The sequence below is a fragment of the Pelophylax lessonae genome (genome assembly GCF_965119305.1).
Source record: "Pelophylax lessonae genome assembly, chromosome: 2".
Taxonomy (NCBI): Eukaryota; Metazoa; Chordata; class Amphibia; order Anura; family Ranidae; genus Pelophylax; species Pelophylax lessonae.
In genome coordinates this window covers 550,413,391-550,434,756 of record NC_138769.1, presented here as the reverse complement: position 1 = coordinate 550,434,756, position 21,366 = coordinate 550,413,391, and the positions used below count along the sequence as shown (strand labels likewise).

The 21,366-nt window shown below is 47.4% G+C and overlaps 2 protein-coding genes across 2 annotated transcripts in view; one reads left to right on the top strand and one right to left on the bottom strand.

Moving 5' to 3' along the window:
* The window catches only part of RB1 (RB transcriptional corepressor 1), a 328,442-nt gene that overhangs the window by 107,339 nt on the left and 199,737 nt on the right, over positions 1-21,366 (bottom strand). The window lies entirely within an intron of this gene.
* On the top strand, positions 8,138-10,512 carry LPAR6 (lysophosphatidic acid receptor 6). The gene has a single exon (XM_082244843.1). The coding sequence runs from the start codon at positions 8,559-8,561 to the stop codon at positions 9,588-9,590; it is 1,032 nt and encodes a 343-aa protein (XP_082100969.1). The 5' UTR covers positions 8,138-8,558; the 3' UTR covers positions 9,591-10,512.

Below are 21,366 nucleotides of genomic sequence, written 5' to 3'. Positions count from 1 at the left end.
TGGAAGAAGGTGCTCTGGTCAGATGAAACCAAAATCGAACTTTTTGTCAACAATGCAAAACGTTATGTTTGGCGTAAAAGCAACACAGCGGGGGGCGTGGTCTGGACATGGCCGGCTGAGGACGTCTTTCTGCTGAGCTCCGTGCCTTTCCTCCCCAGCCCGACTAAAATCAGCCTTGGCAGTGAGATATGCGGACGTCCAAGAAGAGGAAAACCAAGGGGACCTCTGGAGGAGCCGGGACATCGACGAAGTCACGTCCCTCGGGGGAGATACAGCGCTTTTTTGTGGCTTCCCAACCCTCTTCTCCCGTGGGCAATATGGCGGCGGTGGAGAGCCCTGGGCCATCTGGCGGGAACGACATGGCGGCCTCCCCTGCGTCCTCAGCAGATACAGCTCTGACCACTCCTGCAGCCTTCCGCCCGTTGCCGACCGGCATGGTTCCGTCGCTGGGCATGGACGAGGAATTGCGGACTATTTTACGTTCCCTGCCTAGCACGCGGGACATTGAATCTATTGTCGGCCGCCTGGAGGCCGCGCACCGGCGGGAGGTGCAACAAGTGCGGAAGGAGGTGCAACAGGTGGCGGACAGGGTGTCCTCCGGAGAAGCGGCGTTGTCCGCTATGGACGCTCGCCTTCTGGCTGTGGAGCGGACCCAGGCGGCACACAGGGACACTGCTATGGCCATGCAACTTCACATGGAGGACATGGAAGACCGCAGTCGGCGGAACAATGTCCGCCTTAAAGGGATTCCTGAAGCTACAGGACTGGAGGACTTGGCGGCATCCGTGACGGCGATCCTTGGCATTCTGTTGGGTGACTCTCTCCCCCCAAACCTGGAGTTCGATCGAATCCACCGGGCCCTGGGCCCCCGGTCACCGGATCCGGAACGCCCACGGGACGTTGTGTGCCGTTTCCACCGTTATTCGCACCGGGAGCTGGTGATACGGAAGGCCTGGGAGGCGCGCACAGTGGACTTTGATGGAGCACAGATCCGGATCCTCCCGGACCTCTCGAGGGCCACATTGTACCGGAGGGCGCTGCTTCGCCCTGTCCTGGACCTGACTCGCAGGGAGGGAGCCACCTACCGATGGGGATACCCGCTAGCCCTGACTGTCCGGAAGTCTATCACCTCATTCACTTTACGTTCCCCCTCGGACTTACCAGCCCTCTTTGCCTTCCTGGGGGTGCAGCCGGTGCAGGTCCCGGACTGGCTGGTACTCCTCCCGCGCCCGTCGGATCGCCGGGGCAGGAGCCCCGTTGGCGGTGCTGCACCTCTTCCTCCTCGACCACAGCGACAGCGGCAGCGCTCGAGTGCCTCGGAGGCTCCCAGGGAGGACTGAGCTTCTTCCACTACGGAACTGTGAGCTGTGTGAGTACTTATCCCCCCCCCGGTTTGGCCCCTGCCCCCTCCATCCCTTCCACGGGCTGATGGTGCCCGACCTGCATTGACTTCCCACTACCCCACTGGTGCTGTTTACCCGCCCCCCTCTTCGGTTTATCCACGAGGCGTTTTTTGCCCGGGCGCCCGCGCTGACCCCACCGCCTCAGGATGGCCTCCCCTGCCATGAACTGCCGGAGCCCCGTGGCGTGAGGTGCGCTCCGCGAACCGGTTGTAGCGGGAGCCTGGGGGTATCCCATCCCCCTCATCTGGACTGTTATATCGCTGCCTGCTCTGGCCCTCCCGCCGCCTCGTGACCCTGGGCTGAAGACCTCTGTGGGGGGGGTTCCCGTGGGATCCCGGGACCCCTCCACCTGCAATGGCTAATGTCTCTGATGGACGGGGGGGGGGGGTGGCGGTTGGGGGAGCTGGGTGCTGGGATGGGGTCCGGGGTCCGCGTGGCGGCCGCGGGCTGCGCAGTATTACTCAGGGTTCCTGGTTGTGGGGGGACTGTGGACGTATGCTTTACTCGGCTAGGCGGGGTGGGGTGTGTGGGGAGGGCGGGGGGAGATGGTGGACTTTGGTGGACGCTGGGTCTTTACGTGTCTGTGGTTTGTGGGGGGGGGGGGGGGAGGGGGGATGCTATTGTTACTGTTCCTTATACTGCAATTTAGAGTTTACATTTAAGTTTTGGTTTTTTGCTGCCGATTTGAATGTCTGTGGTCCTGGAGCGGCCCTCTGGGATGCCTTGTCTCGGGGCGGTCTCCGGGGTCTCTCCATGTGCTGCTTATCAGAGGCCTCCATGACGGCCCCCTTGACTGTTTTACTGCCTCTGTCTCTCTCTCCACGCTGCCATCTCCTGGTAATGGGCTGGGTGGGGGCCGGAGGCAGCGGTTCGAACCGTGCCTGATCTACCCACTTCCCCACGTAGGCCTGCACTTGTGTACCCCTACGGGTCTCTGAGTGCCTGGTGGCTTAGCTGCCTTTAGCTAGAGGGGGGTGGTACTTTCCCCGACCCCTCTCTCTTTTCGTTTCCTCTTTTTCTCTTATCTGTCTGTCTCTCGTTGTCTTTTCCTATTGTCGGACCCATCTCCTCCCTGACCCCCCCCCCGCTCCCTTGGTGTTGTTCCCTCTTTCTCTTTCCCCTTGCCATGGACGAGCTCACTGTGGTCTCCCTTAATGCCAAGGGGCTCAATGTCCCGGAGAAGCGCAAGGTCCTTCTGAACGACCTGCATCGCCGGCGGGCTGATATCGCGTTTCTCCAGGAGACGCACTTTCGTACAGACCGTATTCAGAGACTGACTAATAGATTCTACCCTAATTCATATCACTCCACGCATGCGGCTGCCAAGTCGAGGGGGGTGTCCATTCTTGTGGCTGCCAGGGTGCCCTGGACCTGCCAGGACTCCCTGCTGGACCCCAATGGTCGTTACGTGTTCTTACGAGGTACTGTTGGGGAGACTGTGGTGACGCTCGCGAGCGTCTATGCACCGAACGACGGACAGGACGTGTTCATCGCCCGGGTCCTCAAACGACTGGCCTCCTTCCAGATGGGACAGTTGATCTTGGGCGGCGACTTCAACGTCCCGCTGTCCCCGGGGTTGGATACCTCCTCCGGCAGCTCTTCGGTGTCCCACGCTGCCCGGAAGCGGATTCTTCGTGCTCTTCATGATTCGCAACTTGTCGACGTATGGAGGATGCAGCACAGTGGGGAGCGGGACTACTCCTTCTTCTCGCCACCCCACAGGCTGTACTCCAGAATCGACTATTTCCTGATCCCGCATGGACAGCTTCACGCGGTGCTAAACTCCACGATCGACACGATGACCTTCTCCGACCACGCACCAATCTCACTTGTATATAAACTGTCTGAAGGGACACGGGGTAGGACGCGCTTCTGGCGTCTAAGTGACTCCCTCCTCAACAACGAGGAAGTCCGGACGGACGTCCTGAAGGAACTTACTGAGTTCTTTCGCACCAACACAGCGGAAGACTGCGACAGGGGGATTATATGGGAGGCCCATAAAGCGGTCATTCGCGGGGTGTTTATGAAGCATGGGGCTCGGCTCAAGAAGCAGAGATCGCAACAGTTACAGCGCCTCTTGGAGGCGATCCACAAATTGGAAACCTCCCATAAGCAACGTCTAGACAGGACGGAGGAACAGGAACTATTTGTACTACGTCGTCAGGCGCAGGACCTTATGTTTTCCAGGGCCAGGGCGGATCTCCAGAGGGCGCGCCATGCCTTTTACATGGAGGGGAACAAATGCGGGAGGCTGCTGGCAGCCTCGGTCAAGGCGCAAAGACTTGCGTCCTACGTACCCCGTATTCAGCCTCCGTCGGGGGGTGCGGCTACGTTGCCCGAGCAGATCGCGGGCGAATTTCGGAACTTCTATGCCTCCCTGTACAACCTCCCGGACCGTGGGGGAGCCTCGCCCGTTGTGGAGGACTACCTGGCCTCGGTGGACCTCCCGTCCCTGGGGGCTGAGGCCAGAGAGGAGCTGGAGGCCCCTATTACCTTGATGGAGCTTCAGGCGGCGGTGGGCGCGTTGCAGGCTGGGAAGGCCCCGGGTCCTGATGGCTTTACCCTGCCTTACTACTCCACTTACATGGACGTACTTGGGCCTCACTGGGTGACTTGGCTCAATTCGCTGGGCAGAGGGGAGTCGTCCTTCCCCCCCGACACGCTTAGAGCTCATATTTCAGTCTTGCCCAAGGACGGAAAGGACCCCTCTTGCTGTGGCAGCTACAGGCCCATTTCTCTGCTGAATGTGGATCTGAAGGTGTTTACAAAAATTCTGGCCAATCGCCTCAGCCAACATATGCCGCATTTGGTCCATTTGGATCAAGTGGGCTTTATTCCCTCTCGGGAGGCAAGGGACAACACCTCCAAGGTCCTGAGCCTTATCCACGCAGCCCGGACGTCAGGCACACCCTGCGTTCTACTTAATACGGACGCGGAGAAAGCCTTTGACCGCGTCAACTGGCGGTTCATGCTTTCCACATTGAGGGCAATGGGCTTCGGTGACAAGTTGATGTCTTGGATAGGGCACATTTACTCCTGTCCATCGGCCCAAGTGAAGTGCAACGGGATACTCTCTAGCCCTTTCCACATTACAAATGGCACCCGGCAGGGATGTCCCCTGTCCCCGCTGCTGTTCGCGCTCTCTCTAGAGCCGCTCTTGGGCAGAGTACGGGCCAATCCGGACATCTCGGGCATTCGGATTGGGGACTTGGAGTGTAAGGTGTCGGCCTACGCCGACGATATGCTCTTCTCCATTTCAAACCCGGCGATCTCGGCACCCAACCTAATGAGGGAACTGGACCTGTACGGCCAGTGCTCCAATATGAAGGTGAACTTTCATAAATCCGAGGCTTTGGGGGTGGGCGTCCCGGCCCCCCTCATGACGCACTTGTCCTCTACGCTGCCCTTCAAGTGGACTCGGGGTGCCCTGACATACCTTGGGACCCAGATTTCATCGGATTTGTCCAAGATACACGAGTTGAATTTCCCTCCCCTCCTGGCCCGTATTCGTGGCCTGCTCCAGACCTGGAATGTCGGTCTTCATTCCTGGTTCGGACGGTGCAATTTAATAAAAATGATGATTCTCCCTAAGATCTTGTACCTACTGCACGCTTTGCCGGTGCGGATCCCGACCTCTTTCTTTACTCAAACCCACAGTGTATTTTTGAAATTCATCTGGGCTCAGGGGAGGCCTAGGCTATCTCGTGCCCAGCTGACTTTACCGAAACACTCGGGGGGCCTGGCCCTTCCGGACGTTGCTAAATATCATCTTGCGGTCCACCTAGGCCGGCTGATTGACTGGAGGAGACATAGCGAAGGCAAATTGTGGGTGCAGTTGGAGCGGGGGCAGTCGGTCGCTTCCCTGGAGGGTCTGCCATGGATCAGGGGGGACCTGCCACGGGACCTTCGAGAACACCCGACGATAGGCGTGACGCTTGCGACAGTTCGTCGCGCTTTATCCCACCCCTCCATTTCCACACAGACGTCCCCGCTTTACCCAGTTCTGGGGAACCCGGAGTTCTCCCCGGGGCTGAAGGAAGCGGCATTTCGCGGACTGATGTCCCGGGGCGTTTCCCAAGCCACTCACTTCCTCAGGGGGTCTCGGTGGCCAACGATAGAGGAGCTGATGTCGCCTAGCGGCCCCTTCGTGCTGGGGTTCTGGCATGCAGCCCAAGTACACCACTATCTTCGCTCCCTGCCGGATCCATCTTCTTTCTCCAGAGATCTCACTCCGTTTGAGGAATACTGCGTGGGGAGCGGGAACCTACCGGGCACGCTGTCTAAATCGTACAGCCTGCTGATCTCCCCGGGGGAAGACTATGTCCTGCCGGGGCTGGTCAAGTGGGAACGGGATCTACGGCTGCACCTTACTCCGGCGCAGCGCCTCAAGGTGTATACCCTGGCTTTGAAGACTCCGACCTGCGCGAAATTGCAGGAGTTAAATTATAAAATTCTCACCCGGTGGTATCGGGTTCCCTCTCTTTTGGGCAAATTCTACCCCGGCACGTCGAACCTCTGCTGGCGGTGCCAGGGTGAAGTAGGCACCATGCTCCATGTCTTTTGGTCCTGTCCTCGAATACGCCCCTTCTGGCGGGACGTCCGGGCCCTTTTGGGGGAATTGTCGGATCGGGAGATCCCGGATACCCCGGAATTCTTCCTGCTCCAGGTTTCCCCTATGCCTATCTCGAAGTGCAAAAAATCAATTATCCCTCATGTTCTGAGCGCCGCGAAGGCTTGCATTCCGGTACTTTGGAAGACGACAGGAGTGCCGACTATTGGGGACTGTATGCGCAGGATGGAGGATATAAACAGGATGGAGGACCTCACCCTCACGAGGCAGCATCGCAGGGAACGATATACTCAGATTTGGGGTTTCTGGAATGCCTTTGTGCTATCCGACAAGGGCAGGTCTCTGATTTGCGGTTGATTACTGCTCCGGGTGTGCCCGTGGGTTCGTCCATGCGGGGAGTTTCCCCGTCTGGCCCTCTCACCCCCCTTCCCCCCCCCTTGTCCTTTCTCTCGTCCTCTTTCCTCCATTATCCCTTCTTGTGGTATTTGTTTGTGGTCCCGTCTGGGACCCCGTTCTCTTTCTCTTTTTCCTTTTCTTTCTCTTAGAAAAAAGTAGGGAGCGGCGGTTGGGAACGGTTCTTCCTTTCTCATATAATACGGTTTTCTCGCATAGTTGTGTGGGGCCTGGTCATTCATGACTTAGGGTGGAGGTGCCCGCACCTTCCCCGAATCTAGGGTTGGTTATTGGATTATATCGGGTCATCCTGTGTATCTCGATGTGATGTTATTGTTCACCTATCTGTGTTATGCAATTTCAGTTACAAATATCTGTATGGAACGTGTTTCAGCTTGTTTCTCAACTGTGGTTCCTTTTCTAAAATAAAATATTTGAAAAAAAAAAAAGCAACACAGCTCATCACCCTGAACACACCATCCCCACTGTCAAACATGGTGGTGGCAGCATCATGGTTTGGGCCTGCTTTTCTTCAGTAGGGACAGGGAAGATGGTTAAAATTGATGGGAAGATGGATGGAGCCAAATACAGGACCATTCTAGAAGAAAACCCGATGGAGTCTGCAAAAGACACGAGACTGGCACAGAGATTTGTCTTCCAACAAGACAATGATCCAAAACATAAAGCAAAATCTACAATGGAATGGTTCACAAATAAACATATCCAGGTGTTAGAATGGCCAAGTCAAAGTCCAGACCTGAATCCAATCGAGAATCTGTGGAAAGAACTGAAAACTGCTGTTCACAAACGCTCTCCATCCAACCTCACTGAGCTCGAGCTGTTTTGCAAGGAGGAATGGGCAAAAATTTCAGTCTCTCGATGTGCAAAACTCAGACACATATCCCAAGCAACTTACAGCTGTAATCACAGCAAAAGGTAGAGCTACAAAGTATTAACTTAAGGGGGCTGAATAATTTTGCACGCACAATTTTTCAGTTTTTTTATTTGTTAAAAAAGTTTGAAATATCCAATAAATTTCGTTCCACTTCATGATTGTGTCCCACTTGTTGTTGATTCTTCACAAAAAATTACAGTTTTATATCTTTATGTTTGAAGCCTGAAATGTGGCAAAAGGTTGAAAAGTTCAAGGGGGCCAAATACTTTCGCAAGGCACTGTACGATCAAAAAAAGAAAAAAAGTAACAGACAAAAATACTGCAGATATACATTATCTAATAGAAGGGAAAAAAAGATGTTGCTTAAAATTAAGGTATGATTTTTGCTGTACCTAAACATTCCTTGTATTAAGGTAAAAAAATATTTAGGCTTTAGAACCACTTTAATGCAGAGAGTGAATGCATTCAGGTAAACGATAGTTAAAAGGAGTTGGAATAGAAGACAAGTAGCACATTTTAAGCAGACTGCCTGAACAGTATGGCACAGCAAGGGTTAACTGATTGCTCAGAGCTATCTCTGCCTGGTCTCAGGTATATTCCCACAGGACATTTATCACACAGTAGGCAACACAAGCAAACAATCTGGGCAGAGTCTAGCCTTTGTTTAGGACCAGCCTCTTCCTGTGTTATTCAGGCTTTTGTGTGAGTGTGTGCTCACAGAAGCAGAAGCAACCACAAGCAATACACATCACACCAAGCTCCGGATTTTCTTTCTGCTTAAAACTTTGCCTTACGTGCTATATTCGCTCATTGTTTTAACAGGAAACTTTGCTGGACAGCAGCAAAATGAGAGTCATCCTCTGAAGTTTGCATATTCAGCAGAAACACGGCAAGACTCTTTCCCAGCAATTGATTCTGTGCTGCTCCTAAAGATTACAGTATGCTTCACTTGCTTGATCTACTGCCACCTGGACTAAAAGGTGCAAGGCTGTAACACGTATTTCTGGAACAGAGAAGTCATAACCTTCAATTGTGGAGATGCTAGTGGATGTAAATTCGCAAGAGGAACGTACAGCGCGTTTTGGAAACAAACTTAACAGGAAAACAGCCCAAGTGATACCTGGTGCTGGTCTGTGATAATTCCTGCTGGACCTCACAACTCTGGATGACTGCAAGAGGAAGCTCCAAGCTGGCTGCCCGTGTGCAGAGTTAGAAGATCGTCGACCGGTAAATATAAATCTACACTTCGACAAAGGGCCGGTACAATTCGGCTGAAGTGTCTGGACTATCGCTGAAGATGGTAAATAACAGTACATCAGACTGTCCAGCTTATGACGAATTTAAGTACATCCTGTATGGCTGTATATTTAGCATGGTGTTTGTGCTTGGCCTGATTGCAAACTGTGTTGCTTTGTACATCTTCATCTGCACCTTAAAAGTGAGGAATGAAACCACAACGTACATGATAAATTTGGCCATTTCTGACCTCCTCTTTGTGTTTACACTGCCTTTTCGGATTTTCTACTTTGCTGCCAGGAACTGGCCTTTTGGAGACATATTGTGCAAGATATCGGTGACTCTGTTTTATACAAATATGTACGGAAGCATCTTGTTTCTCACTTGCATCAGTGTGGACCGTTTTTTAGCAATCGTACATCCATTTCGGTCAAAGACCATCAGGACAAAAAAGAAGGCAAAAATCACGTGTGGGCTTGTTTGGCTTATTGTGCTCACAGGCAGTGTCCCTGCAAGCTTTTTCAGATCAACAAACACAAAGAATAACAGCTCTACAGAGACATGCTTTGAGAACTTCTCTAACGATACCTGGAAAACCTATCTATCGAAGATTGTCATTTTCATTGAAATCGTTGGTTTCTTCATCCCCCTCATACTGAATGTCTTCTGTTCAGCAATGGTATTAAGGACTCTGAAGAAGCCAGTGACATTAAGCAGGAGCAAGCTCAACAAAAGGAAGGTGCTATTGATGATCGTTGTTCACCTGGCAATCTTTTGCTTCTGTTTCATACCCTATAACATAAATCTAGTGCTTTACTCACTTATGAGAACTCAGGCTTTTAGCAACTGCTCAGTGCAGGCAGCAGTCAGGACTATGTACCCCATTACACTCTGCATAGCAGTATCAAACTGCTGCTTTGACCCCATTGTTTACTATTTTACATCTGAGACCATTCAAAATTCTATCAAAAAGAGGAACCGTCCTATGAGGAAGGATTCGCGTTTCTCTGAAACCATCGGATCAGACAATTTTATTCAGCATAATTTACAGTCTCTAAAAGCAAAAATATTTGAGAATGAATCGACCATATGATAAATGGCAGCTTGCTACAGTATGTAAGCGGCTTTAGGCACTAACAAGCTAAATACTGTCTATACAAAAACTGGTGTACTGTACCCATTACAAGGCCTGTCTGTTTGGGGAAACTTTGAGCCTTAAATGAATGTTTGAAGTCTTTGGAGCTTTTGCACAAGGTGGCTGCATGGAGGTTACAGGGGTCTTACATCTGTTGGGGGATGGACATAACAGGATACACATGATGAAAAAATGGTGGATTCTTTCTTGAAACAGGAAAAGCTAACTAAAACACCAACATAAAAAAAATGTCAGTCCATGTCCTCATTATACTTCACTGGAGGTCAGGATCATTGTAATATAGATTTACAATGGGAAATTTAAACAGTATTTTTCTAAAACAAATCCACTGCTGGTCACTCTGAAATAGGTGTTGTTCCTTAAAAATACGGGTGCAGCCTTGACTTATGATCCCCAACCAGCAGCAAGGTAAAGTCCACTGCAGCCGTATGATTAAAACATGTGAAATAGTTGAGCTGCTGTCACCTCAACAGACATGAGGATTAAAAAAAAGAAAGAATCTTGCTTCTACTTAGTTGTTAGGAGGTTTCAGTATTTGCATGAACGGCTGCTGTTCACATATAGTATGCATATTTAAATTTGTTGCTGCTGAACAATTTACAAAGCAGCCAAGCTCTGACTGCATATTTGGGAGTAAAAGAGTTGTTTTAACAGTATCCTTCTTATAGAAGGCAAATTCATTTAGTATATTACTGAATGCGAGAATTGCATTATACATGCCACATGCTCTTTATAAACACTGTATATGTAAATTGAAATCCATTTTACTCTGTAGTGACTGAATTGTGAATGTATTTAAAGTTGGCACTTTAGACACAATGAAATGGTCAACTGCTGTTCTGTTCCATTAAAATATTGTCTTAAGAAGTGAAGCCTTTATAGTTGTTAATTTCTAAATTGTTGCTTGCTACTCTTTAGAATATATGCTGGGCGCACAGTTTGTACAAGGTAGCTAGCCATACACTGTTCAAATTCAGCTATTCATAGTTATCAATGAATACAAATTAGCTAGTGTAAGGACACAATGCACCAGTCACACTGTTGGCAACAAATATTTTTCTGCATGCTGGAAAATTCCTGAGGTTATTCATTGTATGGTTTCTTTTTCTATGCAAAATGGGAAGGTTTCTGTTACGCATGCATGGTTTCAAGTGTTGCATGCATTTGGTGCTCAGATTGCGACAAGAACAGTCACAAACTCTTATGAAGTTGAACAGACTATGAGACTGGGGGGTTAATTTAATAAAACTGGAGAGTGAAAAATCTGGTGGTAGCCAATCAGCTTATAACTTCAGCTTGTTGAACTAAAACTTTGACCAAAAAAAAAAAAAAACTGGAAGGTTATTGGTTTCTATGCAGAACTGCACCAGATTTTGCACTTTCCAATTTTAGTAAGGCTGGCCATACATTATTATTATATAGGATTTATAAAGCGCTGACAGTTTATGCAGTGCTTTACAACTTGAGGGTAGACAATACAAATACACTTTAATACAGTAGGAATCAGAGGGCCCTGCTCGTTCGAGCTTACAATTTTCTTGGATAATTTTCCTCTAAATTTACCAAAAACATAATATGAGATTAAACCTAAACACTTTCAATTTGTATGCAGTCAGACAGATCTTTGCATTACATAATTGAAGGTAAAGCCCCGTACACACATACCGATCATCGGCCGAACGATCGGCCGTCTTTTGTCCGAGGGCTGTCTTGTCTGTTGAAAACTGCAAAAGACTGCACACGAATTTTGTCGGCCAACAAAAGCCGACTGCAGAAGTGATGTCATGTGATGGTTAACTTTCCTGGTCTTTTTTCTTTTCGGAGCATGCCCAGTCTTGCAAATCTGCTGTCTGTCGGCCGAATTCTGTACTGACTGGCGAACAATCGGCCGCTCTGGTGTTGGCCAACAAAAATTTTAATGCCTGCACGACAGATTCTGTTTGGCCGAAAGTGCGCTGTCGGCTGTCGGAAGCATCATACTAACAAGCCTACAATCGGCCGATCGGTCGTCGGCCGAATCTTTACGGCCGACAATCGGTACGTGTGTACGGGCCTTAAGTCTAAAGGAAATTGAACAAGAAAATAGTGTAATGTATGGCCTGCTAAAATCAACCCCCTGTGAGTCAAGCAATATGGTGAAGAGGACGCTGCTCAAAAGTGCTCTCACCAGAAATGGCAAGCAGCAAGGTGTGGCCGAGTATAAGAAAAACAAGTAAAACATGTGGTGACTTGAATATGTAATAGTCACCTAGTTTGTGTGCAGTTTAATGAAATCTTCAGATGTGCCAAAATAAAAGGAGCTAGAACTGTTTACTATACGAGACCACTTACAGCAGCTCAGTCCACTGTAGTGCATTCAATGCATGCATGTAATCAGAGCCAGGACTCCATCCTTATTAAAAATATAAATGAAAAAACACAAAGTGGAAAAAAAAAAATGGAACTTAAAGATTTAACTGAAAAGGTTACATTTACAAGCTGTTTAATTTGATTACTTTGTCACTTTATTTAATGTGTGACATTTATCAGGCTCAGCCCTTCAGTTTCCTAAATGCCTTTTATTTTTAATACCTTTAGTAATGAACATTAACATCTTTCACGAACAACAAATGATGTCTTTGTAAATTTTGCTGACAGGTCAGCATGAATGTGTAACTGGATGCTGTTAGGAAAGACAGGAATTGTGTAAAATGTGGGCCTGTGATGAATCACTTTGTGAAGGAGTTTACAGCGGAAAGGTTTTACTCACTGGGAACGTCTGCTCTGTTAAGACATGCCAAAGATGCATTATCACTAAGTTCAAGCAACTCCTTTTCCTTAGGGCAAATGGAGGAAAAAAGGTGATGTGCACATGCAGGTCATTACTCAAGTGGTTTATTCAGCTGAATTCTCTTCCCATACTATCCACCCACGTGCTTCCACTAATCAATTCAAGCCCTGATCCTGCAGAAGTTATTGCTCTTAGAACAAAAGCCTTCCTGCTGCAGGGTGTTTGACCCGCCAAGCAACACGAGTCTTGCTCCTGTAATTTGGTTCATGTAAATGGGACAGCACGAACATTACTTTAAAACCTAAATGAAGTAATATGCAAGCATTTTCTACATATTAGAATTTAAATTAACGTAAAAGGAGTAATATGCATTTACAACAAATCTATTACTTAACGAACGCTTGGATGCAGAGCAGTAATCTGACCAGTTTATACATTTTGACCAAATAGGTCAGTGCCTGGATTATAAATTTTAAAAAATAATTGTAAATTTCCCTGGTGCACTATCATATTGATTAGATAGTTGCATTGTCCAAAGGTTTGTCTTGATCCATTGTGGGACGCGTTCAATTGAAGTATTCAGAAACAGTTACAGGCTAGAAATTTTTTTTTTAACCACTGATTACATAGGAATGCCAGTCTGAATTAAGACGGTAATAGGAACGCCAGTATGAGCTTAGAAGGTAACAGGAATGTCTGCATAGGCTGCCTTGCAATTGTGTAAACTTGCCTTACATGTAGCAGATTTACTGTGAGGCTCTGTTCACATGTCAGCGTAGCGATCGCGGGCAGAATCACCGCAATTCTGCCCGCGATCCGGAAATCATTGCAAATCGCAGGACGCATGTGCGTTGCCCGTGATTTGCAATAGCACCCCAAACGCTGTGGGATGTTGCCGCGATTTGCGCCTGCCGAATCGCAGTAACATCGCGCAAAAAAAATCACGGGATGCATGACGCCCAAAAAAGGTACAAGAGCTTCTTTGGGGCGTCATGCGTCCCGCGATTTTTTTTGCGTGATGTGACCGCAATTTGGCAGGCGCAAATCGCGGCAACATCGCACAGCGTTTGGGGTGCTATTGCAAATCACGGGCAACGCACATGCGTCCCGCGATTTGCAATGATTTCCGGATCGCGGGCAGAATCGCGGTGATTCTGCCCGTGATCGCTACGCTGACATGTGAACGAAGCCTAATGAAATGTAATTAGAGTTTAAAGAGGAGCTCCAGCCTGGGCAAAGAAATTAAAAGTCAGCAGCTACAAATACTATAGCTGCTGACTTTTAATAAAAGGAAACTTACCTGTCCTGGGATCCAGCCATGTCGGCACCCTAAGCTGATTCTTTAACCGGCTTTGAGTGCAGGCGCCGGCATCTTTCCTAAGGGAAACCGGCAGTGAAGCCTGCAGACTTCACAGCCGGTTTCCTACTGCAAATGCGTGCATCGTGTTGCACTTTCTGAATGGTTCTTCCTTCTTCTGGGACCTGTGTGTGTCCCCAGAAGGCAGCGGGGGAAGGAGGGGGAGCCGGAAATACTCGGAGATCACCACGGTGATCTTACCCGGAAGTGGGAGTGGGTACCTGTCAAAACTAGGTACCTGCTCCCTCCCAAAAAGTGCCAAATGTGGCAGTGGAGGGGGGTGGGGAGATAAAGTGTGAACAAGAGGAGCTTCCCATTTTGGGTGGAGCATGTGTTAAGTATGTGTTGGCAGTGTAATGTCCCTTTAGCTGACTTGGTGCACAATCATTTGCCATTCAGCAACGCTCAATTCAAAGCTGTAACAAAGTCACAACGCCCCTCCATGACCACTAATTCACCAAATCTATAGAAGGCCACATTGCAGAAAGACTGAACCACACATCCACGCTGCTTGTACTAGCAATTTATTCTACCCTGTGTTGTTTCATTACTCCACAGCCTATTTAGTCACTGGAGGAAATAACAGTACACCATGAATTGGACCCCCTTGGGTTGTGGTGACTTCATTTGTCTAGTTCCACATTTTCTTTGTACCATCATTTAATATAACAGGCAGTGCAGAGCAAGACACCCGTGTCCATACAACATAAGAGACGGACTAATGGATGAATACAAAATGGGGTTGATTTACCAAAACTGCTGAGTGCAAAATCTGGTGCAGCTTTGCATAGAAACCAATCATCTTCCAGGTATTTTGTCAATGTTTAATTAAACAAGCTGAAGTTAGAAGCCGTTTGGCTACCATGCAAAGCTGCACCAGATTTTGAACTCTCCAATTTTAGTATATCAACCCCAATGGGCCAAAATGGCACATTCTTTGTAAGTGAAACTACATTAAATGGCTCTTGGTAGAAGAATGTTAATTAGAAGTTCCTGAAACATCCACCCTACAAAGCACATTAAAGCCACATTTTTTCTTTACAGCAAAAACAAAGATCCCCTATGCTTTTTTTTTTTTTTAACATTACAGAAAAAAAAAAAAAAAAAGTTACACTATTTTTATACACATTTCATGATGTTCCATGTGACAAGAGATGTGAATAGCTGTTCTGATTATACATCAGTGGACTCCAAACTGCGGCCCAGGGGCCAGATGTGGCCCTTTGCTTGGTTTTATTTCCTTTGGGGAAATATTTCATCGTCTGACACCACAAAGGGGCACAAATTCTTCCAATGACACCCAAAAATGGGGCACAGTTCCTCCCAATGACCCCAATGATGGGGCAGAATTCCTCTTACTGAAACCAAAGATAGGACATTGTATACTTCCACTGATGCCGGGACATTTTCTACTTCCAATGGCCGCAGTCTGGCCCCCCTAAAGTTCAAAAGACCATAAGCTGGCCCTTTGTTTAGAAAGTATAGAAACCCCAGCTATACATGATGCCATTTTTATGGAAATTTCAGAAGCTTTCCATAAAAGATCCAATTGGTTTACACCATCCTGATGCAAGGGTTTTACATGGTCTCCTACTTTTAGGTAACCAGTCAATTTAGTTAGGTGTAAAACGAGTTTGCAATTATCTATCAAAATAACATTGCAATAGTTTTGGTCTATTTCCACCACAATTTTGATTATTTGGTTGCTCCAAAGCCAATTGAAAGCTTCCAAAACTACCTAATTTATGCCCAGTGTAAAAATGAAATACAAACACATAAAACGCTTCTCCACATCTATTTTCTTTCCTTTGGTGTAGCATTTTCCAAGTGTGTCCCCTAAATACCACCAACAGTGCATTTTTGCAGGTAATTTCACACACAGGCACTGTATGCACAGATACAGTAAAGTTATTACAGTCAGGGTTTTATTGCTGTCTAACGGTGTTTGAATGCTTTGCCCACACTTCTCATCGGTTTCAATAAAAAGGGAAAGGAAGTAAGATTTCTCACAATGGAAATGTAGGCATAAGCCTTCCCCACTCAGAAAAAGAAGTGCTTTTATCGTTATTTAGAGACTCCCCATTGCAGCGATTTCAGTACCTGTGGACATCTGGACAGAAATCTCCCAAACAGACAAAGACAGCAACAAAAGCCTGATAGAGGTTAACAATTCCCCAATTCATAAAAGCTATTTGCCTGGAGTACAGCTTCAAAGCTGAACTCTAGGCAGGTATGAAAGACACCGATTATAACAGCTCTGTATTCATTAAAGACTATCTCTAGGCTAAACCTTTTTTATTGCTCTCTGGTGACCACTGTTGCCAAGAAAGAGAATGAGGGGTAATTCAGAAAAGCAAAAAGCTCCAGACATTTGTTACAACTCCTTAAAGAGCTTAGGGCTTGTCCTAGCAATAGAGGAGTCCCCCCACCCCTAAAGAAGTGTCAATTGTAACACACAGATTATGGTCACTGCCGAAATCAGATGGAGAGCCACTACAGTAAATTCAAACTGGGACCTGAGAAGGGAGTTAAGCTGTCCGTTCCTAAAATCTGAGCAACTCTAACCTGTGTAATGGCGTGCCTCTTAATATAGATAACTGGTGAATATATGGTGGAAAAAGACCACTCATTTATGAGCTCTCCATCAAAAGGTAATGAACTCTGACACACTGTCTGTCCTACCTAGCAAGCCGGAACTGACAGCGTGGCGTCTCACGTTGTTATGGCGACCGCGCACTCACGCCCTAACCGATTAACCCTGTTGGGAACCGGGGACTTACTTATATTAGTATTTACAATAAAATGTGTGCGGAATTGCACTATGTGTCCCCTGTTTTGCTTCCACTTGCATGAGTTGGTTGTCATTTGAGATATGGAATCCCTCTGAGAGCCAAGCCGTTGGTGCATATTTGTCCTTTGGTTGAGAATACTTTCAGATTTATGCAAGCTTTTATTGATCATCGATTTGGTGAGTGTCCATTTTGATGGGGTGTCACAGCTTGATGGTGGAGGCGCACTGAGCATACAGATAGCTGCACTTCTTTCTCACCAATATCTGTCATCTGCACCTGAACTTGGACTGCATCATTGAGTCTAGCGATTTTCCTATCTCCAGTGATTGCATGCTATGTTTTATGGACATTTTAGACGATAATTATTAATTATATGATTATTAAATATGTGGTAGCGCTGCTAGTGTTCAGATTAAAGCGGTTGTAAACCCTATAAAAAAAAAAAACCTGCAAGACAAAGGCATAATGAGCTAGTATGCATCGCATACTAGCCCATTATGTGTAACTTACCTTAAAACGAACCCCCGACACGGACCCCCAGACATCGATGCGGGCGCTGCCATGATCCCTCGCCGTCTCTTCCGGGTTCGGCGGCTCCGGCGCGCTGATTGGCCGGAAGAGACGGCTCCGGCGCGATGATTGGCCGTAGCCGCGATGACGTCACTCCCGCGCATGCGCGCAGGAGTGATTTTTCCGGCAAGCTCCGGCAAACATAATTGAAGGTCCCCCCGGACCTTCAGAGCGCATGCGCCGCTCGCGCGAGCGGCTGCATGCACTGTAAATATCTCCAAAACCGTGCCGGTTTAGGAGATATTATTTGTACCTACAGGTAAGCCTTATTATAGGCTTACCTGTAGGTAAAAGTGTCAAAAAGCGGGATACTACCGCTTTAACACATTTAGGGCTTGATCTGTTACACCTTTTTCTATGAGTTCTAGCATATACTAATCCTGGGACAGCGAGCTGATCCTCCAAATTTAGGATAGTACACCCTGTATCAATCAGGTTTGAGACAATCTGTTGTAAATTTGTGTCATTAGAAAATGTCTCGGTAATATCAACCACTTCCGAGGAGGAATGTTGGGGCGCAAACTCTAAAAACAGATATTGTTTGGGGCCCTCAGGCTTGGCTTGATTTTGAGCTCAGGAGGAATAGAGGCCAACTCTGTTGGAGATGGTGTTTACAGCCTCTGCAGCCACATTGTTTCAGTAAATGGTTGCAAAAACACAGAGTAGACATGGAGATGGCGAGTAGACATGGAGATGGCTTCCCTCAATGGGGCTGCAGGAAACTGAGATGAAGAGGACTCAACAACAGGGGTCCCAGGTTCTAGATTGTAGGTGATGGTTCCCTCTGGGGATACCAAATAAAATGCCCCCAGAATTACTAGGGGAGCAGAGGCTGAAGTCACCTGTGGCAGCAGGACTGACCTCTGGGTGTCTTTGGCCCAACTGCAGTGGTATTGCAACTAGGTCAAAAGGTGAGGCAATGCCTCAATACTCACAAACACGGACAAGCAGGTGCTGATTAGGGTTTCAGGCAGCTGGATATGAACAGGTCAATATGGGTGGGCAGTGGAAAATTGACTAGAGCTTTACATAGTGCTCCAGGTGCAAAAGCGGTAGCTTGATGATGCTTAAAATGGAACTTCACTCTCTCAGTCACATAGACTATTTTTAATCCTTTTGCTGCTAGGATTTGTTAATAGATCAAGTATATCATATTTAAAGATTTTACATTTCTTTTTACATTTCATCAATTACTTCCTGATTTCCAGGCCTAGTCAATGATGCCATACATCCCAGGAGTCTTCAGGAGGGGAGGAAGGGAGGAGGGGTTTTCTCAGACATGGATGGATGGGTGAGTTTGCTTTGAATATTAAAAAAAATTAAAGTAGAACTCCATCCAAAAGGGCAGGTTCCCCTTTACCACCTCACCACCTCCACTGTAACTTTTTTTATTTTTTTTGGGGGGGGGGGGGGGGGTATCTTGTTTTAACCCGCCTAGGCGATCCATGTGGAAGGCCAAACTGAAAGGAATTGTTAACCCCTTGAGTACCAGCCTGTTAAAGGCCCTTTGTAGATCCAACGTCAATCACAATGCCTTCCTCCGCCGCCGGGGAAAAAAAAAAAACACTCCTTCTCCAACACTAGCTCCCGCCAGTCTGTCAGCTCCAGTGTCTGACAGTTCTTATATAGCTATGGGGGAGTGGCCATGTGGTGAGGTAACTCGGAGACTTTGCCCCCTTGTGACATCACAGACCCATCATGCCCGTGTCTATGACATCCCAAGGGAACGGGGTCTCTGGGTTATGTCCCCTGATGGCCACTCCCCATAGCTATGCAAGAACTGTCAGACACTGGAGATGACAGAATGGCAAGAGCCAGCATCGGAGGAACATTTTTTTTTTTTCAATGGGTCAGCGATGACGGAAGACATTGTGATTGATGTTGGAGCTACAAAAGGGGACCTATACTTTTTAAATAAAGGACTTGTCAAAAACGGTGTCATGTTTTTATTTACACTACGCTGATTTTTTGCAGGCGAATGGGTAGAGGTGCCCCATACTCACTCACACTGGGGAGCCGGGATCTGTAGGCTCCATTTCTTAAAGGGGACTTCCAGATTCTGATAAGCCCCCTGCCCGCAGACCCCCACAAACAGTGGCCAGGGTTAAAGAGAAGAGGCCCTCATCCCCATCAACATGGGGACAAGGTGCTTTGGGGTGGGGGGCAAAGCCTCTGCCCACAAAGCACCCCCCCCCCATGTTGAGGGCATGTGTCCTGGTATGGTCCAGGAGGGAGGAGGGCGCTCGCTTGTCCCCCCCCCTTTCCTGACCTGCTGGGCTGCATGTAGGGTAAGGGTCTGATATGGATTTTAGGGGGGACCCCATGACTTTTTTTATTTTGGTGTGGAGTTTACCCTCAAAATCCATCATTGGGAAGGCCAACCCCACGCTGTTTCTTGGGGGGGATTTTACATTGCATTCACTTGATTCACTTGCACAAGTTGCATGCTACAAGTCGGATCAGTAAAGATGGTGATCCTACTTGGATGCGACTTCCATTAAAATCTATGGGCTGAAATCGTGCCCAAGTCAGAGCAACAACCTTTCAAAGTTAGACCAGTTAAGGCGGCTCTCAAAGAAAACAATTGATTTTGACATGTCAAGCGACTTGTGCTCTTGAAGTCTGAGCGCTTGTCAGACCAGTGTGAACCAGCCCTAACACTACACAAGAGTAAAAAGGTAGGAAAAAAGAGCGGATTCCAAGGAGAACGATAGGTTCCTTAGACCTTATAGTTCACTGTGCATATAAACATGCCCAGGGACTCCACAACTCTTCAAAATGTTTGTGAGAATTCTAGATTATGCTAGCGAGCTGTTTATAAAGCATTATCAAGGAGACATTTTGTTGTAATTGAGACATCAGGACTGAAACATTCTTCCAGTGCCTAGCAATAGTTAGCTTGGCTGCTAAAAAGAAGAAAAATACCAGTCTCTGGGTGGCTCGAGGAGCATGGTCAATGGGTTTATTTGGCAATGCTATGTCGGGGAATAGTGGAATGGAGGCTCCAGTCTTCCATCTTAGGAGGGCAAATATTTAATTCTAAAAGCCTCGTAAATCGGGGACATTCCCAACAGATATGGTACATCGAGCCTTTCATATGACAACCCCTGAAACGAGTCGACAATGAGCTTGGATATATTTTTGACAACTGAGTGGGTACCAAATACCACAGAGTTATTACTTTATAATTAGCTTTAATCAGGGATACATTTAGAATGATTTTGAAGGCCCTCTGGTAAGGAGAGTGCCATGGTTTCAATGCCTTGCCTGAATCCAAACCAGTATCCCAGTCTTTCATATATGGAAGCTTATTTGACATATAAAATAATATGGTGGAAATTCCAACCCCCTGACCCATATCCTGTGTACCCCATTTCTCATAACATGACCCTAAATGCTGAGTCTACGGGCAAAGAGCATAAAAAATTAGAGATTTGAAGAAACTGAAAAGTCTGATGGTGGCATTTTGAAGTTCTCGACAATGGTGCAGTATGAAGGGGCCCCCATGCGTAAAGAAGTGACCTATCCTATATAGGCCCTTATTTAACAACCATAGGCCCTAGGATCCTGCCAGGGTGGGAATGCCAGAATATGAAAGAGATGCGCCAGTGGGTGACAGGAGGAGATAATTGCTGTATTGTTTCAGTCTATCCTAGACCACCTTACACTAACATTTTAATGATTGTACAAGAGTGAACATATGCGGTTTTAGAAAAAAATTAGGAAAGGGTAATTGTGCCTAAATAGAAAGCTAAAAAATGTACCTTTTGTCTAGAATTCCTCCTGAAAAATGTGAGATTAAAACACTGCTGCCTCTGACTGCTAGTCCCAAGAGATTTGGCAATGTCACTACTGTGATGTCCCCTGTTGCTCTTGCTGGAGGTTTTGACATGAGGAACCAAAAGCCCCGCTTCTACCAAGATAGCGGCCTCCATAAAGTGCAGAACAAGGCATGGTAAGTCAGTCAGTGATTGCAGCGTTGCTAATAAGCGCGAGGCTCACTGACCTTCATCCACAAAAGCACTAGCACTTTTCTTGCAGCAGGCAGCTAATTGCAAACACCTTTTTCTGATATCCATACACTCCATAAGCGCGAGGCCCACAGCCACACCATGGTAAGTCAGTGATGTGGAAAGATCAGCTGTAGGGAGACCACAGGCAATACTGATGACTAGTCCTTTGTCTGCCTTTTTTAGGGCATAGATTCCACAATTCAGTACTTTA